The sequence below is a fragment of the Erinaceus europaeus genome, chromosome 8 (genome assembly GCF_950295315.1).
Source record: "Erinaceus europaeus chromosome 8, mEriEur2.1, whole genome shotgun sequence".
NCBI lineage: Eukaryota > Metazoa > Chordata > Mammalia > Eulipotyphla > Erinaceidae > Erinaceus > Erinaceus europaeus.
In genome coordinates, this window is record NC_080169.1 from 125,110,975 (window position 1) to 125,138,082 (window position 27,108).

A 27,108-nucleotide genomic window follows, 5' to 3' on the forward strand; every position below is an offset into this window, starting at 1 on the left:
GCTGAGGAGACAGCTGTGTTGAGGGAGGAGACAGCTGAGCTGAGACAGCTGTGCTGAGGAAGAAGACAGCTGTGCTGAGGGAGGAGGCAGCTGAGCTGAGGAGACAGCTGTGCTGAGCGGACAGCTGAAGGGAGTGAACATCTGGGTGGAGGGGTTGGCAGGGCCTTGCAGCCAGGAGCCCTACCTGCACCTACCTGCTCCTGTGGCCGGCCGGTGTGCTGTTCTGCTTCTGCTGTCTATCAATCAATCAATCAATCAATCAATCATCCTTGGGAAATGACGTGGGTATGGAAGGAGCTGAGATGACAGTGAAACTGACTCTAGAAGTCAACTTTATTGGCCCAGCCCCAGCCCCAGCCCCCCACCTCGCCCCATCAGCCCCTCAGCAGCTGTTGTAGCCGCTCCAGCTCCCGGGCCTCAGGGGACGCCCACTGAGGGTGCAGGAGCTGTAGGTCCAGGTGGCCTGAAGCGCGGGCCAGCACCAGGCCCAGGAAGCCGCCACCCGGACTCTCGGGGTCGCCCACCAGTGCCATGGCCACCAGCCTGTGGGAAAGCAGAGCATGAGACAGTGTTGGGACCTGACCTGGGGAAGTGGGAGGGTGGGGTCTCTGTCAGCACAGGTGTGGGGCCAGGGGAAGGGGCTGTCACCACAGGGGTGCGGGGCCCAGGTGGAGGGGCTCTGCATTTGATGTGTATTTCTGTCTGTGCCATGTGGTACATGTGCATGTCTGTGCCTGTGAACCTGTCTGTGGTGTGTGTACATGTCTGTGTTGACCATGTCACCTGTGACCTGTGAACCTGTCTGTGGTGTGTGTATGTCTGTGTTGACTGTGTCACCTGTGGACTGTGAACCTGTCTGTGGTGTGTGTACATGTCTGCATTGGCTGAGTCACCTGTGGCCTGTGAACCTGTCTGTGGTGTGTGTACATGTCTGAGTTGAGTGTGTCACCTGTGGCCTGTGAACCTGTCTGTGGTGTGTGTACATGTCTGTACTGATCGTGTCACCTGTGGCCTATGAACCTGTCTGTGGTGTGTGTAAATGTCTGCGTTGGCTGTGTCACCTGTGGCCTGTGAACCTGTCTGTGGTGTGTGTACATGTCTGCGTTGAGTGTGTCACCTGTGGCCTGTGAACCTGTCTGTGGTGTGTGTACATGTCTGTGGCTGAGTCACCTGTGGCCTGTGAACCTGTCTGTGGTGTGTGTACATGTCTGTGTTGACTGTGTCACCTGTGGCCTGTGAACCTGTCTGTGGTGTGTGTACATGTCTGCATTGGCTGAGTCACCTGTGGCCTGTGAACCTGTCTGTGGTGTGTGTACATGTCTGTGTTGGCTGTGTCACCTGTGGCCTGTGAACCTGTCTGTGGTGTGTGTACATGTCTGCGTTGACTGTGTCACCTGTGGCCTGTGAACCTGTCTGTGGTGTGTGTACATGTCTGCGTTGGCTGTGTCACCTGTGGCCTGTGAACCTGTCTGTGGTGTGTGTACATGTCTGCGTTGAGTGTGTCACCTGTGGCCTGTGAACCTGTCTGTGGTGTGTGTACATGTCTGTGTTGGCTGTGTCACCTGTGGCCTGTGAACCTGTCTGTGGTGTGTGTACATGTCTGCGTTGGCTGAGTCACCTGTGGCCTGTGAACCTGTCTGTGGTGTGTGTACATGTCTGCGTTGGCTGTGTCACCTGTGGCCTGTGAACCTGTCTGTGGTGTGTGTACATGTCTGTGGCTGAGTCACCTGTGGCCTGTGAACCTGTCTGTGGTGTGTGTACATGTCTGCGTTGGCTGTGTCACCTGTGGCCTGTGAACCTGTCTGTGGTGTGTGTACGTCTGCGTTGACTGTGTCACCTGTGGCCTGTGAACCTGTCTGTGGTGTGTGTACATGTCTGTGTGTTGTGCTGTGTCATGGGAGCTGCTTCAGGGAACCTGGGCTCTGACCCACCTGTCAGGGGCCACAAACTGCCTGGCCACGGGGCCTAGGTCATTCTGCAAAAGGTCCCAGAGGTAGACACAGGAGGCATCATCCTGGACCACAAACACCGCTGGCCGTGTGGGGGCCCACTGCAGGCTGGTGACCGCTCGGCCACCTGTGCTGCCATCCCACTGCAGGAGGGGACGCTCAAACGTCAGCCAGTGCAGCCGCACACTCCCGTCAGAACAGCCAGCCTGGAGACAGGGACAGACCTGTGACCCCTCCCTGTCCAGACGCTGGGGACAGGGACAGTCAGGGTCATGGCCCCTCATCGCCCTGACCCTGGGTTCGAGGTGTTCTTCTCCTCAAGGAGTCACTGTGAGAAATGCAGATTCAGGGTCAGATCACGGACTGATATATGTGGCCAGGATCAGGTAGCGCCAGGGCTGTGTATCATGAGGCCTCTGAGCCAAACAAGGAATGGCTGCCATGGCCAGAGTCCTCTGGAAACAGAAAATCCACGTGCACACATTGCCTGAGTACACACGTCTACAGGGAGGCTTCAGACACACACATCTGCAGAGAAGGAGGCCATGAATGCCCAGGTGTGCAGAGCAGGGAGTCATGCCTGCTGTGTGTGTGTGTGTGTGTGTGTGTGTGTGTGTGCGCGCGCGCGCACGCACACACAGAGGAGGGAGTCACACCTGCTATGTGTGTGCAGAGGAGTCATACCTGCTGTGTGTGTGTGTATGCAGAGGAGGGAGTCACATGTGCTGTCTGTGTGTGCAGAAGAGGGAGTCACACATGCTGTATGTGTACAGAGGAGGGAGACACATGCTGTGTGTGTGTGCAGAGGAGGGAGTCACACGTGCTGTGTGTGTATGCAAAGGAGGGAGTCACACCTGCTGTGTGTGTGCAGAGGAGGGAGTCACACCTGCTGTGTGTATGCAGAGGAGGGAGTCACACGTGCTGTGTCTGTGTGCAGAGGAGGGAGTCACACGTGCTGTGTGTGTGTGTGTGTGCAGAGGAGGGAGTCACACATGCTGTGTGTGTGTGCAGAGGAGGGAGTCACACCTGCTGTGTGTGTGTGCAGAGGAGGGAGTCACACTTATTGTGTGTGTGTGTGCAGAGGAGGGATTCACACATGCTGTGTGTGCAGAGGAGGGAGTCACACATGCTGTGTGTGTGTGTGTGCAGAGGCGGGAGTCACACGTGCTGTGTGTGTGTGCAGAGGAGGGAGTCACACTTATTGTGTGTGTGTGTGCAGAGGAGGGATTCACACATGCTGTGTGTGCAGAGGAGGGAGTCACACATGCTGTGTGTGTGTGCAGAGGAGGGAGTCACACCTGCTGTGTGTGTGCAGAGGAGGGAGTCACACCTGCTGTGTGTGTGTGCAGAGGAGGGAGTCACACCTGCTGTGTGTGTGTGTGCAGAGGAGGGAGTCACACATGCTGTGTGTGTGCAGAGGAGGGAATCACACATGCTGTGTGTGTGTGCAGAGGAGGGAGTCACACGTGCTGTGTGTGTGTGTGCAGAGGAGGGAGTCACAGCTGCTGTGTGTGTGTGCAGAGGAGGGAGTCACACGTGCTGTGTGTATATGCAGAGGACGGAGAAACATGGGCTGTGTGTGTGTGTGTGTGCAGAGGAGGGAGTCACACGTGCTGTGTGTGTGTGTGTGTGTGTGTGTGTGCAGAGGAGGGATTCACACTTGCTGTGTGTGTGTGTGCAGAGGAGGGATTCACACATGCTGTGTGTGCAGAGGAGGGAGTCACACATGCTGTGTGTGTGTGTGTGTGCAGAGGAGGGAGTCACACATGCTGTGTGTGTGTGTGCAGAGGAGGGAGTCACACTTGCTGTGTGTGTGTGTGCAGAGGAGGGATTCACACATGCTGTGTGTGCAGAGGAGGGAGTCACACGTGCTGTGTGTGCAGAGGAGGGTCACACCTGCTGTGTGTGTACAGAAGAGGGAGTCACACCTGCTGTGTGTGTGTGTGCAGAGGAGGGAGTCACACATGCTGTGTGTGTTTCTGCAGAGGACGGAGTCACACGGGCTGTGTGTGTGTGCAGAGGAGGGAGTCATACGTGCTGTGTGTGTGCAGAGGAGGGAGTCACACGAGCTATGTGTGTGTGCAGAGGAGGGAGTCACACTTGCTGTGTGTGTGTGTGCAGAGGAGGGATTCACACGTGCTGTGTGTGCAGAGGAGGGAGTCACAGGTGCTGTGTGTGTGTGCAGAGGAGGGAGTCACAGGTGCTGTGTGTGTGTGCAGAGGAGGGAGTCACACGTGCTGTGTGTATGTGTGCAGAGGAGGGAGTCACACGTGCTGTGTGTGTGTGTGCAGAGGACGGAGTCACAGGTGCTGTGTGTGTGTGCAGAGGAGGGAGTCACATGTGCTGTGTGTATGTGTGCAGAGGAGGGAGTCACACGTGCTGTGTGTTTGTGGAGAGGAGGGAGTCACATGTGCTGTGTGTATGTGTGCAGAAGAGGGAGTCACATGTGCTGTGTTATGGAGGAAGTCCATGACCAGCACATGCACTTAGAAGCATCTCTGTGTCATGGCTGCTTCGGCACAGGCCTGTGTGGGAGCAGCATCGTGTCCCTCAGTCACTGTTGGTGGCACCAGCTTGTAGAGCAGGGTTGTGCTGTGTACACACCCGTGTCACTGAGAGCTTGAGGCTGGTAGGTGGAGCTGGGTGAGAGGCAGGCAGCCTGTCCACAGGGAGATGCACAGGGATAGTGGCAGACTTGGTGACAGGAGCAGAGGGTAGCACCACGCACCCCACCAGGGCTCTGATCTCGGGGAGACACGTGACTCACCAGGAACAGCGGCTCCCCAAAAGCCGAAAAGTCAATGGCTGTGACCTGCAGGGGCCGGGCCCCACACTGCTGTGGCTTGAAGACCCGGGGAGACACTCTGAGGCCCTGTCTTGTGCCATGGCTGACCAGACCCTGAGGGGGGGAACACGGGGACATTTTCAGGCCCTGGGAGACACGGGGACACTCTCAGGCCCTGGGAGACACAGGGACACTCTCAGGCCCTGAGGGGGGGAACACGAGGACATTCTCAGGCCCTGGGGAGACACGGGGACACTCTCAGGCCCTGGGGAGACACGGGGACACTCTCAGGCCCTGGGGGAGACACGGGGACACTTTCAGGCCCTGGAGAGACACGGGGACACTCTCAGGCCCTGAGGGGGGAAGACACGGGGACACTCTCAGGCCCTGGGGAGACACGGGGACACTCTCAGGCCCTGGGGGAGACACGGGGACACTCTCAGGCCCTAGGGGAGACACGGGGACACTCTCAGGCCCTGGGGAGACACGGGGACACTCTCAGGCACTGGGAGACACGGGGACACTCTCAGGCCCTGGGGAGACACGGGGACACTCTCAGGCTCTGAAGGGGGGAGACACGGTGACACTCTCAGGCTCTGGGGAGACACGGGGACATTCTCAGGCCCTGGAGAGACACAGGGACACTCCAGGCCCTGAGGGAGACACGGGGACACTCTCAGGCCCTGGGGAGACACGGGGACACTCTCAGGCACTGGGAGACACGGGGACACTCTCAGGCCTTGAGGAGACACTGGGACACTCTCAGGCTCTGGGGAGACACGGGGACACTCTCAGGCCCTGGGGGAGACACGGGGACACTCTCAGGCCCTGGGGAGACACGGGGACACTCTCAGGCCCTGGGGAGACACGGGGACACTCTCAGGCCCTGGGGAGACACGGGGACACTCTCAGTCCCTGAACGGGGGAGACACGGGGACACTCTCAGGCCCTGAAGGGGGGAGACACGGGGACATTCTCAGGCCCTGGAGAGACACGGGGACACTCTCAGGCCCTGGGGGAGACACAGGGACACTCTCAGGCCCAGGAGAGACACGGGGACACTCTCAGGCCCTGGGGGAGACACGGGGACACTCTCAGGCCCAGGGGAGACACGGGGACAGTTTCAGCCCTGAGGGGGGGAGACATGGGGACACTATTCAGGCCCTCGGGAGACACGAGGACAGTCTCAGGCCCAGAGGGGGGGAGACACGGGGATACTCTCAGGCCCTGGGAGACACGGGGACACTCTCAGGCACTGGGGAGACACGGGGACACTCTCAGGCGCTGGGGAGACACGCGGACACTCTCAGGCCCTGGGGAGACACGCGGACACTCTCAGGCCCTGGGAAAAACAGGGACACTCTGAGGCCCAGGGGAAACACGGGGACACTCTCAGGCACTGGGGAGACACGGGGACACTCTCAGGCGCTGGGGATACACGGGGACACTCTCAGGCCCTGGGGAGACACGCGGACACTCTCAGGCCCTGGGAAAAACAGGGACACTCTGAGGCCCAGGGGAGACACGGGGACACTCTCAGGCCCTGGGGGGGGGAGACACGGGGACACTCTCAGGCGCTGGGGAGACACAGGGACACTCTCAGGCGCTGGGAGACAGGGGGACACCCTCAGGCCCTGAGGGGGGGAGACAAAGGGACACTCTCAGGACCTGGGGAGACACGGGGACATTCTCAGGCCATGGGGAGACACGGGGACATTCTCAGGTCCTGGGGAGACACGGGAACACTCTCAGGCCCTGGGGGAGGGGGGAGACATGGGGACACTCTCAGGCCCTGGGGGGGAGACACGGGGACACTCTCAGGCCCTGGGGGAAACACGGGGACACTCTGAGGTCCTGCCTAGGTCCAGGGGGAATGCAGGAGAAGTGAAGGGGGGAGGTCACTGAAGAAGGTCACCAACAGGGACCAGCTGTCCAACTCACCATATCTGTGCCGACAACAAAGTGGTTGGGGTCCGAGGGCAGGAACTTGACAGTCAGCGTCTGCAGGGACCCCCAGCACTCAAACCCTTTCCAAGAGAGGCTAAAAAGCAACAGGATCCATGGGCTCCAACAGAACAAGGCCAGGGTGGTGCTGAACAGTGAGGACTCAGCACTCAGCTGTACTGTGGGGACTCAGCACTGAGCTGTACTGTGGGGACCCAGCACTGAGCTGTACTGTGGGGACCCAGCACTCAGCTGTACTGTGGGGACCCAGCACTCAGCTGTACTGTGGGGATCCAGCACTCAGCTGTACTGTGGGGACACAGCACTGAGCTGTACTGTGGGGACTCAGCACTCAGCTGTACTGTGGGGACTCAGCACTCAGCTGTACTGTGGGGACCCAGCACTCAGCTGTACTGTGGGGACCCAGCACTCAGCTGTACTGTGGGGACCCAGCACTCAGCTGTACTGTGGGGACTCAGCACTCAGCTGTATTGTGGGGACCTAGCACTCAGCTGTACTGTGGGGACCTAGCACTCAGCTGTACTGTGGGGACTCAGCACTCAGCTGTACTGTGGGAATTCAGCACTCAGCTGTATTGTGGGGACCCAGCACTCAGCTGTACTGTGGGGACTCAGCACTCAGCTGTACTGTGGGGACCTAGCACTCAGCTGTACTGTGGGGACCTAGCACTCAGCTGTACTGTGGGGACTCAGCACTCAGCTGTACTGTGGGGACTCAGCACTGAGCTGTATTGTGGGGACCCAGCACTGAGCTGTACTGTGGGGACCCAGCACTGAGCTGTACTGTGGGGACCCAGCCCTGAGCTGTACTGTGGGGACCCAGCCCTGAGCTGTACTGTGGGGACTCAGCACTCAGTTGTACTGTGGGGACTCAGCACTCAGCTGTACTGTGGGGACCCAGCACTCAGGTCTACTGAGGACTAAGCACTCAGCTATACAGTGGGGACCAGAACTCAGCAGTACTGAGGACCCAGGACTCAGCTGTACTATAGGAACCCAGCACTCAGCTGTACTGTGGGGACCCATCCCTGAGCTGTACTGAGGACCCAGCACCCAGCTGTACTGTGGGGCACCCAGCCCCGAGCTGTACTGAGGACCCAGCACTCAGCTGCATCTCAGGGACTCACTCGGGCTCAGGTCAGCACAGCCCCACAGTTGGGGACACTCACCTGTCACTCAGCAGGACGGCTGCACTGTGCACCAACTTGATCCTCCCTCCGGGAATCAGACCTGCAGGTAGGGACAGCTGTCACCCCACTCAGACTGGGGGCAGAGTCTATTGCCAGAGGCTCCTCCTGCCCTAAGTCTGTGAGACCAGTCTACAGACACAGAGCTGGGGTGCAATGAGTGTGAGACCAGCTTCTACAGACACAGAGCTGGGGTGCAATGAGTGTGAGACCAGCTTCTACAGACACAGAGCTGGGGTGCAATGAGTGTGAGACCAGCTTCTACAGACACAGAGCTGGGGTGCAATGAGTGTGAGACCAGCTTCTACAGACACAGAGCTGGGGTGCAATGAGTAGGCAGCACTCAGACCTAGGAGTCACAGCGAGGTGCACACTGGGCTAATGACAGCAGGGCAGCTGGTGTGGGGGAGTAGGGCCCATGGGAACTGGAGTGAGGGGGAGCAGGGCCCATGGGAACTGGAGTGAGGGAGCAGGGCCCATGGGAACTGGAGTGAGGGAGCAGGGCCCATGGGAACTGGAGTGAGGGAGTAGGGCCCATGGGAACTGGAGTGAGGGAGCAGGGTCCATGGGAACTGGAGTGAGGGGAGCAGGGTCCATGGGAACTGGAGTGAGGAGCAGGGCCCATGGGAACTGGAGTGGGGGGAGCAGGGCCCATGGGAACTGGAGTGAGGGGGAGCAGGGCCCTTGTGAACTGGAGTGAGGGGAGCAGGGCCCATGGGAACTGGAGTGAGGGGAGCAGAGCCCATGGGAACTGGAGTGAGGGAGCAGGGTCCATGGGAACTGGAGTGAGGGAGCAGGGCCCATGGGAACTGGAGTGAGGGAGCAGGGCCCATGGGAACTGGAGTGAGGGGGAGCAGGGCCCATGGGAACTGGAGTGAGGGGAGCAGGGCCCATGGGAACTGGAGTGAGGGAGCAGGGCCCATGGGAACTGGAGTGAGGGAGCAGGGCCCATGGGAACTGGAGTGAGGGGAGCAGGGCCCATGGGAACTGGAGTGAGGGAGCAGGGCCCATGGGAACTGGAGTGAGGAGCAGGGCCCATGGGAACTGGAGTGAGGGGAGCAGGGTCCATGGGAACTGGAGTGAGGGAGCAGGGCCCATGGGAACTGGAGTGAGGGGGAGCAGGGCCCATGGGAACTGGAGTGACGGAGCAGGGCCCATGGGAACTGGAGTGAGGGAGCAGGGCCCATGGGAACTGGAGTGAGGGGAGCAGGGTACATGGGAACTGGAGTGAGGGAGCAGGGCCCATGGGAATTGGAGTGAGGGAGCAGGGTCCATGGGAACTGGAGTGAGGAGCAGGGCCCATGGGAACTGGTGTGGGGAAGCAGGGTCCATGGGAACTGGAGTGAGGGAGCAGGGCCCATGGGAACTGGAGTGAGGGAGCAGGGCCCATGGGAACTGGAGTGAGGGGAGCAGGGCCCATGGGAACTGGAGTGAGGGGAGCAGGGTCCATGGGAACTGGAGTGAGGGAGCAGGGCCCATGGGAACTGGAGTGAGGGGAGCAGGGCCCATGGGAACTGGAGTGGGGGGAGCAGGGCCCATGGGAACTGGAGTGAGGGAGCAGGGTCCATGGGAACTGGAGTGAGGAGCAGGGCCCATGGGAACTGGAGTGAGGGAGCAGGGCCCATGGGAACTGGAGTGAGGGAGCAGGGCCCATGGGAACTGGAGTGGGGGGAGCAGGGCCCATGGGAACTGGAGTGAGGGGAGCAGGGTACATGGGAACTGGAGTGAGGAGCAGGGCCCATGGGAACTGGAGTGAGGGGAGCAGGGTCCATGGGAACTGGAGTGATGGAGCAGGGCCCATGGGAACTGGAGTGAGGGAGCAGGGCCCATGGGAACTGGAGTGAGGGAGCAGGGCCCATGGGAACTGGAGTGAGGGAGCAGGGCCCATGGGAACTGGAGTGAGGGAGCAGGGCCCATGGGAACTGGAGTGAGGAGCAGGGCCCATGGGAACTGGAGTGAGGGGAGCAGGGTACATGGGAACTGGAGTGAGGGGAGCAGGGCCCATGGGAACTGGAGTGAGGGAGCAGGGTCCATGGGAACTGGAGTGAGGGAGCAGGGCCCATGGGAACTGGAGTGAGGGAGCAGGGCCTATGGGAACTGGAGTGAGGGGAGCAGAGCCCATGGGAACTGGAGTGACGGAGCAGGGCCCATGGGAACTGGAGTGATGGAGCAGGGCCCATGGGAACTGGAGTGAGGGGAGCAGGGCCCATGGGAACTGGAGTGATGGAGCAGGGCCCATGGGAACTGGAGTGAGGGGAGCAGGGTCCATGGGAACTGGAGTGAGGGAGCAGGGTCCATGGGAACTGGAGTGAGGGGGCAGGGTACATGGGAACTGGAGTGAGGAGCAGGGCCCATGGGAACTGGAGTGATGGAGCAGGGCCCATGGGAACTGGAGTGAGGGAGCAGGGCCCATGGGAACTGGAGTGAGGGAGCAGGGCCCATGGGAACTGGAGTGAGGAGCAGGGCCCATGGGAACTGGAGTGAGGGGAGCAGGGTACATGGGAACTGGAGTGAGGGGAGCAGGGCCCATGGGAACTGGAGTGAGGGAGCAGGGTCCATGGGAACTGGAGTGAGGGAGCAGGGCCCATGGGAACTGGAGTGAGGGAGCAGGGCCCATGGGAACTGGAGTGAGGGGAGCAGAGCCCATGGGAACTGGAGTGACGGAGCAGGGCCCATGGGAACTGGAGTGATGGAGCAGGGCCCATGGGAACTGGAGTGAGGGGAGCAGGGCCCATGGGAACTGGAGTGATGGAGCAGGGCCCATGGGAACTGGAGTGAGGGGAGCAGGGCCCATGGGAACTGGAGTTAGGGAGCAGGGCCCATGGGAACTGGAGTGAGGGAGCAGGGCCCATGGGAACTGGAGTGAGGAAGCAGGGCCCATGGGAACTGGAGTGAGGGAGCAGGGCCCATGGGAACTGGAGTGAGGGAGCAGGGCCCATGGGAACTGGAGTGAGGGGAGCAGGGCCCATGGGAACTGGAGTGAGGGAGCAGGGTCCATGGGAACTGGAGTGAGGGAGCAGGGTCCATGGGAACTGGAGTGAGGGGGCAGGGTACATGGGAACTGGAGTGAGGAGCAGGGCCCATGGGAACTGGAGTGAGGGGAGCAGGGTCCATGGGAACTGGAGTGAGGGAGCAGGGCCCATGGGAACTGGAGTGAGGGAGCAGGGCCCATGGGAACTGGAGTGAGGGAGCAGGGCCCATGGGAACTGGAGTGAGGGAGCAGGGCCCATGGGAACTGGAGTGAGGGAGCAGGGCCCATGGGAACTGGAGTGAGGGGAGCAGAGCCCATGGGAACTGGAGTGACGGAGCAGGGCCCATGGGAACTGGAGTGATGGATCAGGGCCCATGGGAACTGGAGTGAGGGGAGCAGGGCCCATGGGAACTGGAGTGATGGAGCAGGACCCATGGGAACTGGAGTGAGGGGAGCAGGGTCCATGGGAACTGGAGTGAGGGAGCAGGGTCCATGGGAACTGGAGTGAGGGGGCAGGGTACATGGGAACTGGAGTGAGGGGAGCAGGGTCCATGGGAACTGGAGTGAGGAGCAGGGCCCATGGGAACTGGAGTGAGGGAGCAGGGCCCATGGGAACTGGAGTGAGGGAGCAGGGCCCATGGGAACTGGAGTGAGGGAGCAGGGCCCATGGGAACTGGAGTGAGGGAGCAGGGCCCATGGGAACTGGAGTGAGGGGAGCAGGGCCCATGGGAACTGGAGTGAGGGAGCAGGGCCCATGTGGAGCTGTGGCCGCGGTCCTGATGTTCAGGCCCGAGTGGGGTTCCACACGGAGACCATAGGACATGGAAGGGTCCGGAACACAGGGTTGCACACTGGCTGCTCAGGCAGGGCTTAACTATCCACTTAAGTGGTTGGTTATTGGCATCTTCATTCCCTGCTGTTTTAGAAAGCAGGGACAAGAACAATTTTTCTGCCGGACAGTTACCTAAATCGCTGATTGAACCCGCAAAGTCTGCCTTTGGTAACTCCACAACGACCTGGAGACAGAATTAGGAAATGAATCGGCGGGGTGTGACCAGGCCTGACGCTGGACCGTCAGGATCAATGGGCAGCATCAGCGAGCAGTGCTGTGATTTCCAAATAGAAGGAGCCTCAGTTTCTGACCAAGATCCCCGAGGACACCAACCTCCTCATGGGCCCAGTGGAGATGCCCCTGCTGCACCCCACCATCCCCACCCCTCACGCCTATGGTGAGGGAGCCTGCCTATGTGTCCACATGGCATGGCCTAAGAGAGGGAGCCTGCCTAGGAAGACGACAGTCTCTCCTGAATCACTGGCATCCCATGCCGACCCCACCTGCCCGGGCTGGTGGCCCCATGTGACCCACTCACCCATATGTTGAGGACCCCACTCTCATCCAGAGATGCAATGTGGAAGGACAGGCCAGACATCTCTAAGGGAGAAAACCAAGAAGTAAGGGCTGACCACAGGGAGTCACACTGCAGGAGGGGCACAGAGCCCAGGGTTAGGGTGCCAGGCCCCAGTGGGGTTAACACAAAGGGGTCCCAGAATCCCCCTGGACCAGCTTACCCACCACCACCCCCCAGGGAAAGGGTCTCACCTTCCTGAGTAGCAAAGGGTGACAGCGTGAAACTCTGTCTTCTGTACACAGACGCGGAGACGGGCTCGATGGCCTGCACGGGGCTGTGGTGGCTGACTGCTGTAAGGGTGCCGTCTGGGGGAGGCAGGGCAGCACAGGGCACTAGCCTCAGGGCAGCCACACTCCATCACCCGGAGCAAGGGGACCCCAGGCTGAGTGGCCACCTGACCACCCAGAACAGCTGTGCCTGGAGTGGAAGCCCTAGCCCCTCCTGCAGGCGAAACTTGACAAGTGTATAAGTAGGGCTGCAAGTCTCTCTCTCTCTCTCTCTCCCTACCCTCTTCTATTTCTGTGTCTGTATCTAAAGAAGAGATAAACATTTTTTAAAAATGGAAAGAAATCAGAAGAAAAATGGCTCAGACAGAGCAAATCAAGTGAGAGAGGCTTGGGGTTCATTTAGAAAATGGACTTAAGGGAGTCGGGCGGTAGCGTAGCAGGTTAAGCACATGTGGCATGAAGTGAAAGGACTGACGTAAGGATTCCGGTTCGAGCCCCCGGCTCCCCACCTGCAGGGGAGTCGCTTCACAGGCGGTGAAGCAGGTCTGCAGGTGTCTGTCTTTCTCTCCCCCTCTGTCTTCCCTTCCTCTCTCCATTTCTTTGTCCTATCCAACAATGACGACATCAATAACAACAACAACTACAGCAACAATAAAAAGTGGTAACGAAAGGGAAAAAATGTTGTTTTCGACGGGTTATGTTGTTTTCGCCGGGCTGGCTTCACGGGCGGGTAACAGACGACCAGGGACTCATGGTTGAGCTGTAGGCAGTATCTCTTTATTCATGCAGGACGCAGCACAATCTAAGCCGAGCTAAGCTAAACTCAAGTACTCTAAAACTCACAATGCTGTCTTTATATGTACTTGCCAAGTAGGGTGGAAACAGGATGTGACATAGAGAGGGTGGAGAGAAAAGTGACTGGTGACAGAGTGTGATAAGGAGAGGATCAGGGTGTGACAAGGAGAGGGGGTGGAGCAAAAACATACCATGAAACAGTGGGGATTGAACCAATGCCCTGGAGGGAGGGTGGTGCTTGTTAACAGCGGTTATGTAAATAGAATGCAGTGGTTATATAAATAGAATAGTGTTAAGCAGGGGGATTTAAACCAAATGAAACAGAAGGGGTCTCATGCATACCAACAAAAAAATATATAAAAAAATTATAAATTAAAAAAAAAAGAAAGTGGACTTTTAAAAAAACAGAGAAACTAAGCACACATGGCGCAAAGTGCAAGGACCGGCATAAGGATCTCGGTTCAAGCCCCCACTTCATAGGCGGTGAAGCAGGTGTCTGTCTTTCTCTCCTCCTCTCTGTCTTCCCCTCCCCTCTCCATTACTCTCTGTCCTATTCAACAGTGACATCAATAACAACAATAATAAGCACAACAACACTAAACAACAAGGGCAACCAAAGGGGAAAAAATAGCCTCCAGGAGCAGTGGATTTGTGGTACAGGCACCAAGCCCCAGCAATAACCCTGGAGGGGAAAAACAAAGCAGAGAAGCCGTCTAGAAACAGAGCAGACGGTAGAGTATAGGGAGGAATGGGAGAAGGCTGGGGACCCCCACCCCCACCCGTAGGTCTCATTGTCCTCACCAGGGACACAAATGAGAACTAAAGGTTTCTGTGACAATCTTCAAATACCAATGAAAAGGAGGACTTTGATAGAGTGAGTGGAGTTTAAAATCCTACAGTTCCCGGAGGGGCTGGGGAGAGAGCATGATGGCTATACAAATGGACTGTCATGCAGAAGCCTCCAAAACCTCAGGTTCGATTCCTCATACCACCATAAACCAAAGCTGAGCACTGCTCTGGAAACAAGAGATAGGAGAGAGAGAGAGGAGAAAGAAAAGAAAATGCCAAATCCTACAGCTTCAATGCTTTGAACATGGGATGAATTCAGTGAATCCCCAGTAAGAGCAGTGAAATGAATTTTCTCAAAAGCCCAACAAAGTCACCATTAAATACACCCAAAGCAGCAGACAGACACACACGCACAGGGACGGAAGTGCTGAGATGCTGACCAGGAAGAGAAAGGCTCGAAGGGCTGCTTATTCACAAGAATGAGAGAATCACAGCTCCAAATTACCGAAAATAACTACACATCAACTTAAAACTGGCCCAGAGACCTGGATGGAGAGCTTACCAAAGCAGACAGACAGCCGTCACCAGGAAAGCGCAGAGGACAAGCATGACACTGACCATATGCCTGTCAGAATGACCAGCACCCGAGGGCCTGACCACCGGGATGGGGGGCAGAGCCAGGGGAGCAGCGTGGGGGCCAGCACAGCCCACACAGCACAGGAGCCCTCAGCTATGCCCCTGCCAGTCACCCAGAGCTGAGAGCTGGCTGTGGCTACATCCGTGGCTGCCGTCTGGCTGTGGCTGCGGCCACTGGGGCTACTGCATTGTGGTAAAATCTGTGGTTGTGGTTACTGCACTGTGGCTGTGGCTGTGGCTGTGGCGTGACCACAGGGCACTGCAGGAGCGCTTGTGTGTCTGTCATGGGGGCTGGTGGTCAGTTGTTTCATCAGCTTTACCCCCAAAACAGAGAGTTACTTCTTTGTTTTTTAAATTTTATTTTTTATTCCCTTTTGTTGTCCTTGTTGTTTTATTGTTGTAGTTATTGTTGTTTTGTTATTGTTGGATAGGACAGAGAGAAATGGAGCGAGGAAAAAGACAGAGGGGGAGAGAAAGACAGACACCTGAAGACCTGCTTCACCACCTGTGAAGGGACTCCCCAGCAGGTGGGGAGCCGGGGGCTCGAACCGGGATCCTTACACCATCATTGCACTTTGCACCATATGCGCTTAATCCATTGTGCTTCTGCCCAACTCCTGAGTTTCCCCTTCTTAAGTTCTGCAGAGCTGATCAAGGGTCTTGAGCTCACTCATAGAAATCCTGAGGGGGTGCACTCCACCCACTGAACAAGAGAAGCCATCATGGGAGGGGAACAGCCCCCATCCCTGGGGAATATGACCCACCCTTAGGATCTGTCCCCATGTCCACCACTTCCACTCAGGGCCTAGAGCCCACACCGGGAGTGGCCCACACATCTGGACAGGTTTCAGCAGGAGCGTCCAGGACAAAAGTGACTGAGGGGAATCCAGGACAGGGGGTCACTGAGGGGTGTCCAGGAGGACAGGCCAGCGAGGCAGACCCCATGAAAGCAGGCACTGACCAGTGGAGAAGGTGGGCGTGCGGAAAGCCCAAGGGCAGTCTCTGAGCGTCAGGTACCGGTGCAGCCGGGAGTCCTCCCTGAGGTCCCACAGCACCACAGAGCCGTGTGCCGTGCCCGCAAACAGCAGGAAGGCCTTGCAGGGGCTAAAGCAGCAGCTCGTGACCTGCAGGGACAGAGCTCACGTGGGCACAGCCAGGAGATGACCACAGAACCTCAGGACCCCCCAGATCCCCGCGACCCTGGTTCCCTGTGACCCTGGTTCCCTGCGACCCTTCCAAGGCCCCCACAACCGGCCAGGTACCAGAGAGGCCTTCCTGGGACCCCACCACCCTGCCTGGAATGACAGGAGACACCCGGGACCACAAAATCAGGTCCTGGACAACAGGAGCCTGCGGGGCACCTCGGGAGCCCACTCCTCACAGGAGCAAGGAGCCCTGTGCTGCTCCATCGGTACCCTGCCGCCTCCTGCCCGTCCCTACAGTGTCCCCGTCTGTCCCTGTGCCGTTCCCGCCTCCACGACTGAACACTCTCCCACTGTACCTGTGACTCACAGGTCAGGACCTTCTGGGGTCCCGAGGGCTGCCAGATGTCCCACACACACAGCACGTGTCTGCTGTCCAAAGCGTGTCTGAACGGCCGAGCAGGAAGGCCGTGCACAGACACCACCATCTGCCTCTGCAGGGGCGAGGCGTGCAGACCACTCACCTTCCGGTCTGGGGAGGAATGAGAGCCCCTCAGTGACCAGCTGCCCTGAAGCAGCACTGGACAGTCAAATACTTCAGTGGCCAGTCACCTGAGGCCAGCACTCAGCACTGCACTCTCAGCAGGGCCACGTCCACACTGCACACCCCAGGGGCCTCACGAGGCCTCCTCGAGTGCAGACACGGCGTGGACTGACAAGCAGAAGCAGGGGCAGGAGCATGCAGCCACGCTCTGGTGGCCACACACACAAGCGGCCGAAGGGTCTGCTGCCTGGACTGTGGAGCCATGTCCCCGGAGTGGCTCTCCACACGCTGGTGAGAGCTGAGAGGCCCTCGGTGCCAGACATGCAGCCCAGGCCCTGGGAGCGTCAGGACAGTGCAGGGGTGCCGGTCCCACCCGAGTTGAAGGTCACGAGTGAGGTCAGAAGATGGTCGGCAGAGCCAGGCATGCTTGCTTGACCACGCAGAGTGGCCTGAGGACAGGCCCTGCGGTGTGGCCCTCTCCCGTCTCCGTCTCTCTGTCACCAATCACAAAGCTGGCTTCCACCAGGAGCACGGAGCTCCCTGACGACAGGCCCCGCAGTGTGGCCCTCTCCCGTCTCCATCTCTCTGTCACCAATCACAAAGCCGGCTTCCACCAGGAGCACGGAGCTCCTGACGACAGGCCCCGCAGTGTGGCCCTCTCCCGTCTCCGTCTCTCTGTCACCAACCACAAAGTCGGCTTCCACCAGGAGCACGGAGCTCCCTGACGACAGGCCCCGCAGTGTGGCCCTCTCCCGTCTCTGTCTCTCTGTCACCAATCACAAAGCTGGCTTCCACCAGGAGCACGGAGCTCCTTGAGGACAGGCCCCACGGTATCCCTCTCCCGTCTCTATCTCTCTGTCACCAATCACAAAGTCGGCTTCCACCAGGAGCATGGGAGCAAGCATGACGTCCTGGAACCACACGCAAGGGATCCAGGGATGTGGCCTCCCTGATGCCAAGACTCACCCAGTGTTCTGTGAGCCACGGCCCTGAGCTAAGCTGGGGGCCAAGCAGAGGCCTGAGCCCTGGCGGTCACACACCTAGAGCTGAGTCCAGTCCAACTGTCACTGAGGCTGCGTGCTGTCCCGGGAATAAAAGGTGGCCAGTAAAGGACAGAAAGCCAGTTTAAACACAGCACACCCAGCCCATGTGCCACGCTAACTCCCGGCTCCCAGATCAGCTGGGGAGTCCTGCCTCCTCACACGGCGAGCAGAGACACCTCTTTCACAGGGGTTGTGGCACGGGTGCCCTGGAGTGGGGCTCACCCTGCAGGAAGGCCAGGCTGGTATTCAAGGCCACCACACTCCCGCTGAAAGGCAACGACTGGTCCTGCGGCCCCGGGCTCCGGCTGGGCAGTGCTGCCATGCGGTCCTCCTCCAGCAGAACTGCGACCACCTGCAAGATAAGAGACGGTGTCACAGCCAGGGGCCCCCCTGGGAGGGGGCCATAGGCTCTGGGGGCCCGGCACCCCGCAGGGTGGGTCCCTGCTGAGACACCGACAGGTGCCGGTCCTGCACGTGCTGAATGGCCACAGCTGCCCACCACAGATCTAAAGTGGACTGGGGCCAAAGACACAAGCACTGTGCTCCAGCTGGAGTCCAGGCTGGGGAGCTGGCTCAGACGTGAGAGCAAGGGCGTGCTGCCCAAGAGGCCACGTAGAACCGCACTCCGCCATGTGCCAGGGCTGAGCAGTGCTCAGGTCTCCCTCACAGGACAAACATTTAGGCCTGATCTCAACTCATGAGACGCCTGAGGAGAGGTGGCCCCGATGTCGTCACCCGATGGCTATAAGGGTGGTGCCGGCTTCTCTATTTCAATGGCCACTGCTGACATGCCCGCAGTGGCGGCTGGACACCACTCGGGAACTGTCTTAGACATGTGAGGGGCGTGCAGAGGTGGGGAGGCTCTGATGAAACAGACGGACCCACAGCCTCACGGCACTGTCCATTTCTGCTTGAATTTTCCAAGTTCTCTGTGGTCAATTTGACAAGAGTCAGGGTCCGAGAGCAGGGGAGGAAAACATTCTCCCACCAGGGGCCATGTGAATAGTTGCAACATAATTCACAGGCCCCACAAAGTCACTAACCTAAAACTTAGCACTTAATGTTGCTATTTAGAAAATTCTTAGATTTACTGACTTTTGAGTCCATCTGTGGCCACCTTGGCAGGGCTGAGCCATGATGTCACCAGGTGCACAGGACCCACGGCTGGACATCCCCACCCCTGCCCTGAAGGGGCTCCCTCAGGCACAGGGCCTTCCATGACGGCAGTCGGTGGGGACTCCGAGCACAGCAAGCACACGCTGCCCAGATCTCGGTCACGGGGCTGGGGACACATGAACATCAGGGGCCTGGTGCACAGGCCTGGGCGCAGGCAGGGTACGGGCAGGCGTACCTGGCAGGCAGCGCGGAGGAAGGCCGACAGCCGTGGCGTGTCCACCTTTGGAGCAGCTGAGGCATCTGCAGGATCTCGGGTCTCGCCACCTGAGGACACAGGCCAGAGAAGCAGTGAAGGCACTGAGGCTGCGTCACAGCCTAGGCGTCCAGGGGTTGTCACGGGGGCCAAAAGGAGTGGGAGAGGGAAAGGCAGAAAACACCTGCTCCCACTCCAGGTCTCCCAGCTGACCACCCCCCCAGATCACTGCATCATCTCCCAGGAAGCCGGCCACTGCCCCCTGAAAAGACGAAGGGGGATAGTTCAGGCAGCAGTGCCACAGTCCCTCAGGGAGGGGGGCCACAGGCCACAGGAGATGGACAGGCACCCTAAAGGGCTGTGTGGCTGAGGGGGCTGTCATGTCAGGTCTCAGGGCTGGAAACCGCACAGCACAGACTCAGCCAGCACCCAGCACCCAGCACCCAGCACCCAGTGTGAGGCACCCTGTGAACATGAATGCTCAGATGCCCTCTGTCCAGCTGGGCTTCTCCGGCCTCTACAGCTGCTCCCTCGAGCTTGGAGCCACATGGGAGGCTCATGCCCCACCCCAGGGAGGATGGAGAGAGGCCAGGGCAGCCCAGAGCAACAGCCAGGAGCCCAGTTACCCCCAGACACCGCAGAGCCCTCGCCGGGGTGCTGGGTCCACACCTCCCGGCTCTCGACCGGCTCCGTCTGCACGTCTCTCTCCACACTGTCTTCATTGTGCTGCACGTAGGCCTGTGGAACAGAGCGGCCTGACTCGGGCCTGCAACCCCGAGAGGAAGCATGACAAGAGTGAGAGATCCTGGTCCGGACATTCCCAAAGAGAGGCCGGTGCCTCGGTGGCAGACAGACACCAACTAGGCGGACAGGGTGTCTTCACCCGGACAGTTCTACTAATGCCTGAACATCAATCACCCTGTCAACACTGAGGTCCCTGAACCAGCCTATGGGTGGGTGTGGCAGACTGAGTATGAAGTGTCAGCCTGAGTGTGAGGTGTCAGCCTGAGTGTGAAGTGTCAGCCTGAGTGTGAGGTGTCAGCCTGAGTGTGAGGTGTCAGCCTGAGTATGAGGTGTCAGCCTGAGTGTGTGGTGTCAGCCTGAGTGTGAGGTGTGGCAGCCTGAGTGTGAGGTGTCAGCCTGAGTGTGAGGTGTCAGCCTGAGAGTGGGGTGTCAGCATGAGTGTGAGGTGTCAGCAAGAGTGTGAGGTATCAGCCTGAGTGTGAGGTGAGTGTGAGGTATCAGCCTGAGTGTGAGGTGTCAGCCTGAGTGTGAGGTGTCATCTGAGTGTGAGGTGTCAGCCTGAGTGTGAGGTGTGAGCCTGAGTGTGAAGTGTCAGCCTGAGTATGAGGTGTCAGTCAGAGTGTGAGGTGTCAGAGTATGAGGTATCACCTGAGTGTGAGGTGTGAGCCTGAGTGTGAGGTGTCAAAGTGTGAGGTGTCATTCAGAGTGTGAGGTGTCAGCCTGAGTGTGAGGTGTCATTCAGAGTGTGAGGTGTCACCTGAGTGTGAGGTGTCAGTCTGAATGTGAGGTGTCAGTCTGAGTGTGAGTTGTCAGTCAGAGTGTGAGGTGTCATCTGAGTGTGAGGTGTCAGCCTGAGTGTGAGGTGTCAGAGTGTGAGGTGTCAGCCTGAGTGTGAGGTGTCATCTGAGTGTGAGGTGTAAGCCTGAGTGTGAGGTGTCAGAGTGTGAGGTGTCAGCCTGAGTGTGAGGTGTCAGCCTGAGTGTGAGGTGTCAGCAAGAGTGTGAGGTATCAACCTGAGTGTGAGGTGTCAGTCAGAATGTGAGGTGTCAGCCTGAGTGTGAGGTGTCAGCCTGAGTGTGAGGTGTCATTCAGAGTGTGAGGTGTCAGCCTGAGTGTGAGGTGTGAGCCTGAGTGTGAAGTGTCAGCCTGAGTATGAGGTGTCAGTCAGAGTGTGAGGTGTCAGAGTATGAGGTATCACCTGAGTGTGAGGTGTCAGCCTGAGTGTGAAGTGTCAGCCTGAGTATGAGGTGTCAGTCAGAGTGTGAGGTGTCAGAGTATGAGGTATCACCTGAGTGTGAGGTGTGAGCCTGAGTGTGAGGTGTCAAAGTGTGAGGTGTCATTCAGAGTGTGTGGTGTCAGCCTGAGTGTGAGGTGTCAGTCTGAGTGTGAGGTGTCAGCCTGAGTGTGAGGTGTCAGAGTGTGAGGTGTCAGCCTGAGTGTGAGGTTTCAGTCTGAATGTGAGGTGTCAGCCTGAGTGTGAGGTGTCAGTCTGAATGTGAGGTGTCAGTGTGTGAGGTGTCAGCCTGAGTGTGAGGTGTCAGTCTGAATGTGAGGTGTCAGTCTGAGTGTGAGTTGTCAGTCAGAGTGTGAGGTGTCATCTGAGTGTGAGGTGTCAGCCTGAGTGTGAGGTGTCAGAGTGTGAGGTGTCAGCCTGAGTGTGAGGTGTCAGTCTGAATGTGAGGTGTCAGTCTGAGTGTGAGGTGTCATCTGAGTGTGAGGTGTAAGCCTGAGTGTGAGGTGTCAGAGTGTGAGGTGTCAGCCTGAGTGTGAGGTGTCAGCCTGAGTGTGAGGTGTCAGTCTGAATGTGAGGTGTAAGCCTGAGTGTGAGGTGTCAGTCAGTGTGTGAGGTGTCAGCCTGAGTGTAAGGTGTCAGTCTGAATGTGAGGTGTCAGTCTGAGTGTGAGGTGTCAGTCAGAGTGTGAGGTGTCATCTGAGTGTGAGGTATCAGCCTGCGTGTGAGGTGTCAGTCAGTGTGTGAGGTGTCAGCCTGAGTGTGAGGTGTCAGCCTGTGTGTGAGGTGTCAGCCTGAGTGTGGGGTGTCAGTCAGAGTGTGAGGTGTCAGCCTGAGTGTGAGATGTCATTCAGAGTGTAAGCTATCACCTGAATATGAGGTGTCAGTCAGAGTGTGAGGTATCACCCTGAGTGTGAGGTGTCAGCCTGAGTGTGAGGAGTCAGTCAGAGTGTGAGGTGTCAATCTGAGTGTGGGGTGTAAGCCTGAGTGTGAGGTGTCAGGCTGAGTGTTAGGATTCAGCCTGTGTGTGGGGTTCAGCCTGAGTGTGAGGTGTCAGCTGAGTGTGAGGTGTCAGCCTGAGTATGAGGTGTCAGTCAGAGTGTGAGGTATCAGAGTATGAGGTATCACCTGAGTGTGAGGTGTGAGCCTGAGTGTGAGGTGTCAGTCAAAGTGTGAGGTGTCATTCAGAGTGTGAGGTGTCAGCCTGAGTGTGAGGTGTCAGTCAGTGTGAGGTGTTAGGGTGTGAGGTATCACCTGAGTGTGGGTTGTCAGCCTGAGTGTGAGGTGTCAGCCTGAGTGTTAGGTGTCAGCCTGAGTATGAGGTGTCAGTCAGAGTGTGAGGTGTCAGAGTATGAGGTATCACCTGAGTGTGAGGTGTGAGCCTGAGTGTGAGGTGTCATTCAGAGTGTGAGGTGTCAGCCTGAGTGTGAGGTGTCAGCCTGTGTGTGGGGTGTCAGCCTGTGTGTGGGGTGTCAGCCTGAATGTAAGGTGTCAGCCTGTGCGTGGGGTGTCAGCCTGAATGTGAGGTGTCAGTCAGAGTGTGAGGTGTCACCCTGAGTGTGGGGTGTCAGCCTGAGTGTGGGGTGTCAGCCTGAGTGTGAGTTGTCAGCCTGAGTATGGGGTGTCAGCCTGAGTGTGGGGTGTCAGCCTGAGTGTGAGGTATCACCTGAGTGTGAGGTGTCAGCCTGAGTGTGAGGTGTCAGCCTGAGTGTGAGGTATCAGCCTGAGTGTGAAGTGTCAGCCTGAGTGTGAGTTGTCAGCCTGAGTATGAGGTGTCCGTCAGAGTGTGAGGTGTCAGAGTATGAAGTATCACCTGAGTGTGAGGTGTGAGCCTGAGTGTGAGGTGTCATTCAGAGTGTGAGGTGTCAGCCTGAATGTGAGGCGTCAGCCTGATTATGAGGTGTCAGTCAGAGTGTGAGGTGTCAGATATGAGGTATCACCTGAGTGTGAGGTGTGAGCCTGAGTGTGAGGTGTCATTCAGAGTGTGAGGTGTCAGCCTGTGTGGGGGGTGTCAGCCTGTGTGTGGGGTGTCAGCCTGAATGTAAGGTGTCAGGCTGTGTGCGGGGTGTCAGCCTGAATGTGAGGTGTCACCCTGAGTGTGGGGTGTCAGCCAGAGTGTGGGGTGTCAGCCTGAGTGTGAGGTGTCAGCCTGAGTATGGGGTGTCAGCCTGAGTGTGGGGTGTCAGCATGAGTGTGAGGAGTCATCTGAGTGTGAGGTGTCAGTCTGAGTGTGAGGTGTCAGCCTGACTGTGGGGTGTCAGAGTGTGAGGTGTCAGTCTGAGTGTGAGGTGTCATAGTGTTGGTATGCATGAGACCCTTCTGTTTCATTTGGTTTAAATCCCCCCTGCTTAACACTATTCTATTTACATAACCACTTCATTCTATTTACATAACAACTGTTAACAAGTTCCACCCTCCCTCTAGGGCATTTGTGGTTCAGTGATTGGATTCTCGCCTAATCTGCCCCCTCTTTGTCACACTGATTTTCACCAGTCACTTTTCTCTCCACCCTCTCTATGTCACATCCTGTTTCCACCCTACTTGGCAAGTATATATAAAGACAGCATTGTGAGTTTTACTTTACTTTGAGTTTAACTTAGCTCATCTTAGATTGTGCTGCGTCCTGCATGAATAAAGAGATACTGCCTACAGCTCAACCATGAGTCCCTGGTCGTCTGTTACCCGCTGGTGAAGCTAGCCCGGCGAAAACAACATAGCCCGTCGAAAACAACATATGGCGCCTACAACGTGGGACCGGACCTGCGCAACTCCCAGATAAGTGAAGACTTTGCCTACCTATGCACTATGGTCTTCTCTTCTACTTACAAAGAGGTTTGCCAAAGCCTCTACTATTTCATTATGAGACAGTTTCTCTGTCTCTGGAACATTTTACTCTGGGCCACACTTCGGTTCCCTCACCGGGAACTTTGGTTTCTTATGACCAGGATCATAGAGCTTGGGAGATGCACGGAGATTTCTCCTTGGACTTTCTGGATCTCCTCTCCCATGTTTCCTGAGGAAAAGGACTACATTTTGCTCCGGGCCACAGTTTGGTTCTTTATGACCGTGATCGTAGACCTTGGGATATGCATGGGGATTTCCCCTGGGATTTTCTGGACGTCTTCTCGCATGTTTCCCATGGAGAAGGACTACTCTAATTTGAGGAACATTCTCGAGTACCCTGGCAGTTCCCAAGTATGGAGACACGTGGTTAGTTCTACTCTCCTGATTGGATTCTTTCTTCAATGGGAAGACGCTTTTAAATATGAGTGCCTGAAGCAATCCACCAAGAACAGTCCGAAGCACCCTAAATGGAATTTCGAGGAGCTTTTTGAACTAGGACGCCCTCCGGGGACTCTTAATCCTACATGGTGAGATCTTGATAATCTGGTTCAAGTTGCGTTTCATAAGAGAATGATTTGAATGACTGAATTTTTGTTTGACATTGACTTAAAAAAAAAATGCTGGACACAGCCATGATTTATAGAGACATCCAGAAACAATCCAAAAAATTGTTTTTTCCCTCCTTTGATTTCTCTTTTACGTCTTGACATGAATCTGAAACGTTTAATCCTGAAAACTGTATGAGTTATGGGTGGGGCAGATAGTGCAATGATTATGTTAATTATTCTCATGCCTGAGGCTTTTAACCGAGGTTCTTCTGTTTACCTTTCCACATTTTATTGAGTTTAAACTGTTTAAACAACCTTAAAATCATACTAGAAAGGACTTCCAATTATAATGGAGTTATCAATTATAGTAAACTTCTAATCTGCTACAAGTTTTGTTTGACAAGTAAGTGAATTTCAGCTGTCAAGTCTTCACATGAAAAAGCATCTACTCAAATGGAATTCCCGGAAATCCATTTGGATCCTGTTCTCTGACATTGCCCACAAGATGGAATGACTACAACACACCCCCGGAAACCAATGATGAGACCTGGCACGACCTGAAGAAACAGATTCACAGACTCCAAAGATCACTCTCTACAGAAAAGCAGAATTCTGGTGGCCGACATTCCCCATTGAGACAGATATTCAGCATTTCATCCTCCGGCATTTTCTTCTGTGGTCAGCTACTTTGGACTGACACCTCCATCGGACTTACTGGTGCACACTGCTGTGTTTCTCAAAGACTAACTTCAGCCAATTGCCTTGAGATTTTATAGACCATGTCCCCTCGCCTGCAGGCTCTTCCCCAGAGGCAGAAAACTCCCCCTCCTTATTAGGTTATGCCCACAGAGGCATGAAGCGCCCCAAGAGGCAAGAGATGCCCACAGAGGCAGGAAACGCCCCAAGAGGCAAGAGATGCCCACAGAGGCAGGAAACGCCCCAAGAGGCAAGAGATGCCCCCAGAGGCATGAAGCTTTCCCAGAGGCAAGAAATGCCCTTTCACCTCCTAGGCCTTGCCCTTTGAGGCAAGAAAAGCTCCCCTTGGCATCACACTGGTTATTGCTGCTCACCTATTTTGTTTTCCATGTCATATGCCAGTTCTTTTGAAAACGCCTGTACGATATAGGTTTCTGTTCACCCCACAATGGCCATTAGTTAAAAAAAAAAGGGGGAATTGTTGGTATGCATGAGACCCCTTCTGTTTCATTGGGTTTAAATCCCCCCTGCTTAACACTATTCTATTTACATAACCACTTCATTCTATTTACATAACCACTGTTAACAAGTTCCACCCTCCCTCCAGGGCATTGGTGGTTCAGTGATAGGATTCTCGCCTAATCTGCCCCCTCTTTATCACACTCTGATTTTTACCAGTCACTTTTCTCTCCACCCTCTCTATGTCACATCCTGTTTCCACCCTACTTGGCAAGTATATATAAAGACAGCATTGTGAGTTTTACTTTACTTTGAGTTTAACTTAGCTCATCTTAGATTGTGCTGTGTCCTGCATGAATAAAGAGATACTGCCTACAGCTCAACCATGAGTCCCTGGTCATCTGTTACCCGCCAGTGAAGCTAGCCTGGCGAAAACAACATAGCCCGGAGAAAACAACATCAGAGTGTGAAGTGTCAGCCTGAGGGTGAGGTATCAGCCTGAGTGTGGGGTGTCACCGAGTGCGGGGTGTCAGTCTGAGTGTTAGGTGTCAGCCTGAGTGTGAGGTGTCAGCCTGAGTGTGAGGAGTCAGTCTGAGTGTGAGGTGTCAGTCAGTGTGTGAGGTGTCAGTCAGAGTGTGAGGTGTCAGTCTGAATGTGAGGTGTCAGTCTGAGTGTGAGGTGTCAGTCTGAGTGTGAGGTGTCATCTGAGTGTGAGGTATCAGCCTGCGTGTGAGGTGTCAGCCTGAGTGTGAGTTGTCTTTCAGAGTGTGAGGTGTCAGGCTGAGTGTGAGGTGTCAGCCTGAGTGTGAGGTGTCAGCTGGGTGTGAGGAGTCAGCCTGAGTGTGAGGTGTCAGCCAGAGTGTGGGGTATCAGTCTGAGTGTGAGGTGTCAGCCTGAGTGTGAGGTGTCAGTCAGAGTGTGAGGTTTCAGCCTGAGTGTGGTGTGGCAGCCTGATTGTGTGGAGTCATTCTGAGTGTTGGCTGTCAGCCTGAGTGAAAGGTGTCAGCCTGACTGTGAGGTGTCAGCCTGAGTGTGAGGTGTCAGTCAGAGTGTGAGGTGTCATTCAGAGTGTGAGGTATCAGCCTGCGTGTGAGGTGTCAGTCAGATGTGAGGAGTCAGCCTTGTGTGAGGTGTAAGCCTGAGTGTGAGGTTCAATCAGAGTGTGAGGTGTCAGCCAGAGTGTGAGGTGTCAGTCTGATGTGAGGTGTCAGCCTGAGTGTGAGGTGTCAGAGTGTGAGATATCAGCCTAAGTGTGGGGTGTCAGCCTGAGTGTGAGGAGTCAGTCGGAGTGTGAGGTGTCTGCCTGAGTGTGAGGTGTCACCCTGAGTGTGGGGTGTCAGTCTGAGTGTGAGGTGTCAGCCTGTGTGTGCGGTGTCACCATGAGTGTGGGTTGTCAGTCTGAGTGTGAGGTGTCAGCCTGTGTGTGCGGTGTCAGCCTGAGTGTGGGGTGTCAGTCTGAGTGTGAGGTGTCAGCCTGTGTGTGCGGTGTCAGCTTGAGTGTGGGGTGTCAGTCTGAGTGTGAGGTGTCAGCCTGAGTGTGAGGTGTCAGTCTGAGTGTGAGGTGTCAGCCAGAGTGTGAGGTGTCAGCCTGTGTGTGAGGTGTCAGCCTGAGTGTGAGGTGTCAGTCTGAATGTGAGGTCTCAGCCTGAGTGTGAGGTGTCAGCCTGAGTGTGAGGTGTCAGAGTGTGAGGTGTCAGCCTGAGTGTGAGGTTTCAGTCTGAATGTGAGGTGTAGCCTGAGTATGAGGTGTCAGAGTGTGAGGTGTCAGCCTGAGTG

At 56.7% G+C, this 27,108-nt stretch overlaps 1 protein-coding gene and 1 long non-coding RNA gene across 11 annotated transcripts in view; both read right to left on the reverse strand.

The window, feature by feature from the left end:
• Positions 1 to 314: 314 nt before the first annotated feature.
• Positions 315 to 27,108, reverse strand: part of DYNC2I1 (dynein 2 intermediate chain 1) — a 57,547-nt gene continuing 30,753 nt past the window's right edge. For 8 of the 10 annotated variants that reach the window (XM_060196877.1, XM_060196885.1, XM_060196876.1 and 5 more), the window contains 13 exons: positions 19,437 to 19,548; positions 18,793 to 18,881; positions 17,664 to 17,793; positions 16,214 to 16,386; positions 15,674 to 15,836; positions 12,457 to 12,570; positions 12,227 to 12,288; positions 11,821 to 11,872; positions 7,868 to 7,928; positions 6,676 to 6,775; positions 4,717 to 4,848; positions 1,932 to 2,155; positions 315 to 543 (listed from right to left, as the gene is read on the reverse strand). In XM_060196877.1, coding sequence (XP_060052860.1) covers positions 375 to 543; positions 1,932 to 2,155; positions 4,717 to 4,848; positions 6,676 to 6,775; positions 7,868 to 7,928; positions 11,821 to 11,872; positions 12,227 to 12,288; positions 12,457 to 12,570; positions 15,674 to 15,836; positions 16,214 to 16,386; positions 17,664 to 17,793; positions 18,793 to 18,881; positions 19,437 to 19,548 — 1,581 coding nt within the window. In that variant the 3' untranslated portion in view covers positions 315 to 374. The other 2 variants (XM_060196881.1, XM_060196880.1) reach the window with 2 other exon arrangements.
• Positions 4,949 to 5,423, reverse strand: LOC132539969 (uncharacterized). Its single transcript, XR_009551272.1, has 3 exons — positions 5,380 to 5,423; positions 5,140 to 5,202; positions 4,949 to 5,048 (listed from the first exon to the last, which is right to left on the reverse strand). It is a non-coding gene; the product is annotated as an uncharacterized LOC132539969 (long non-coding RNA).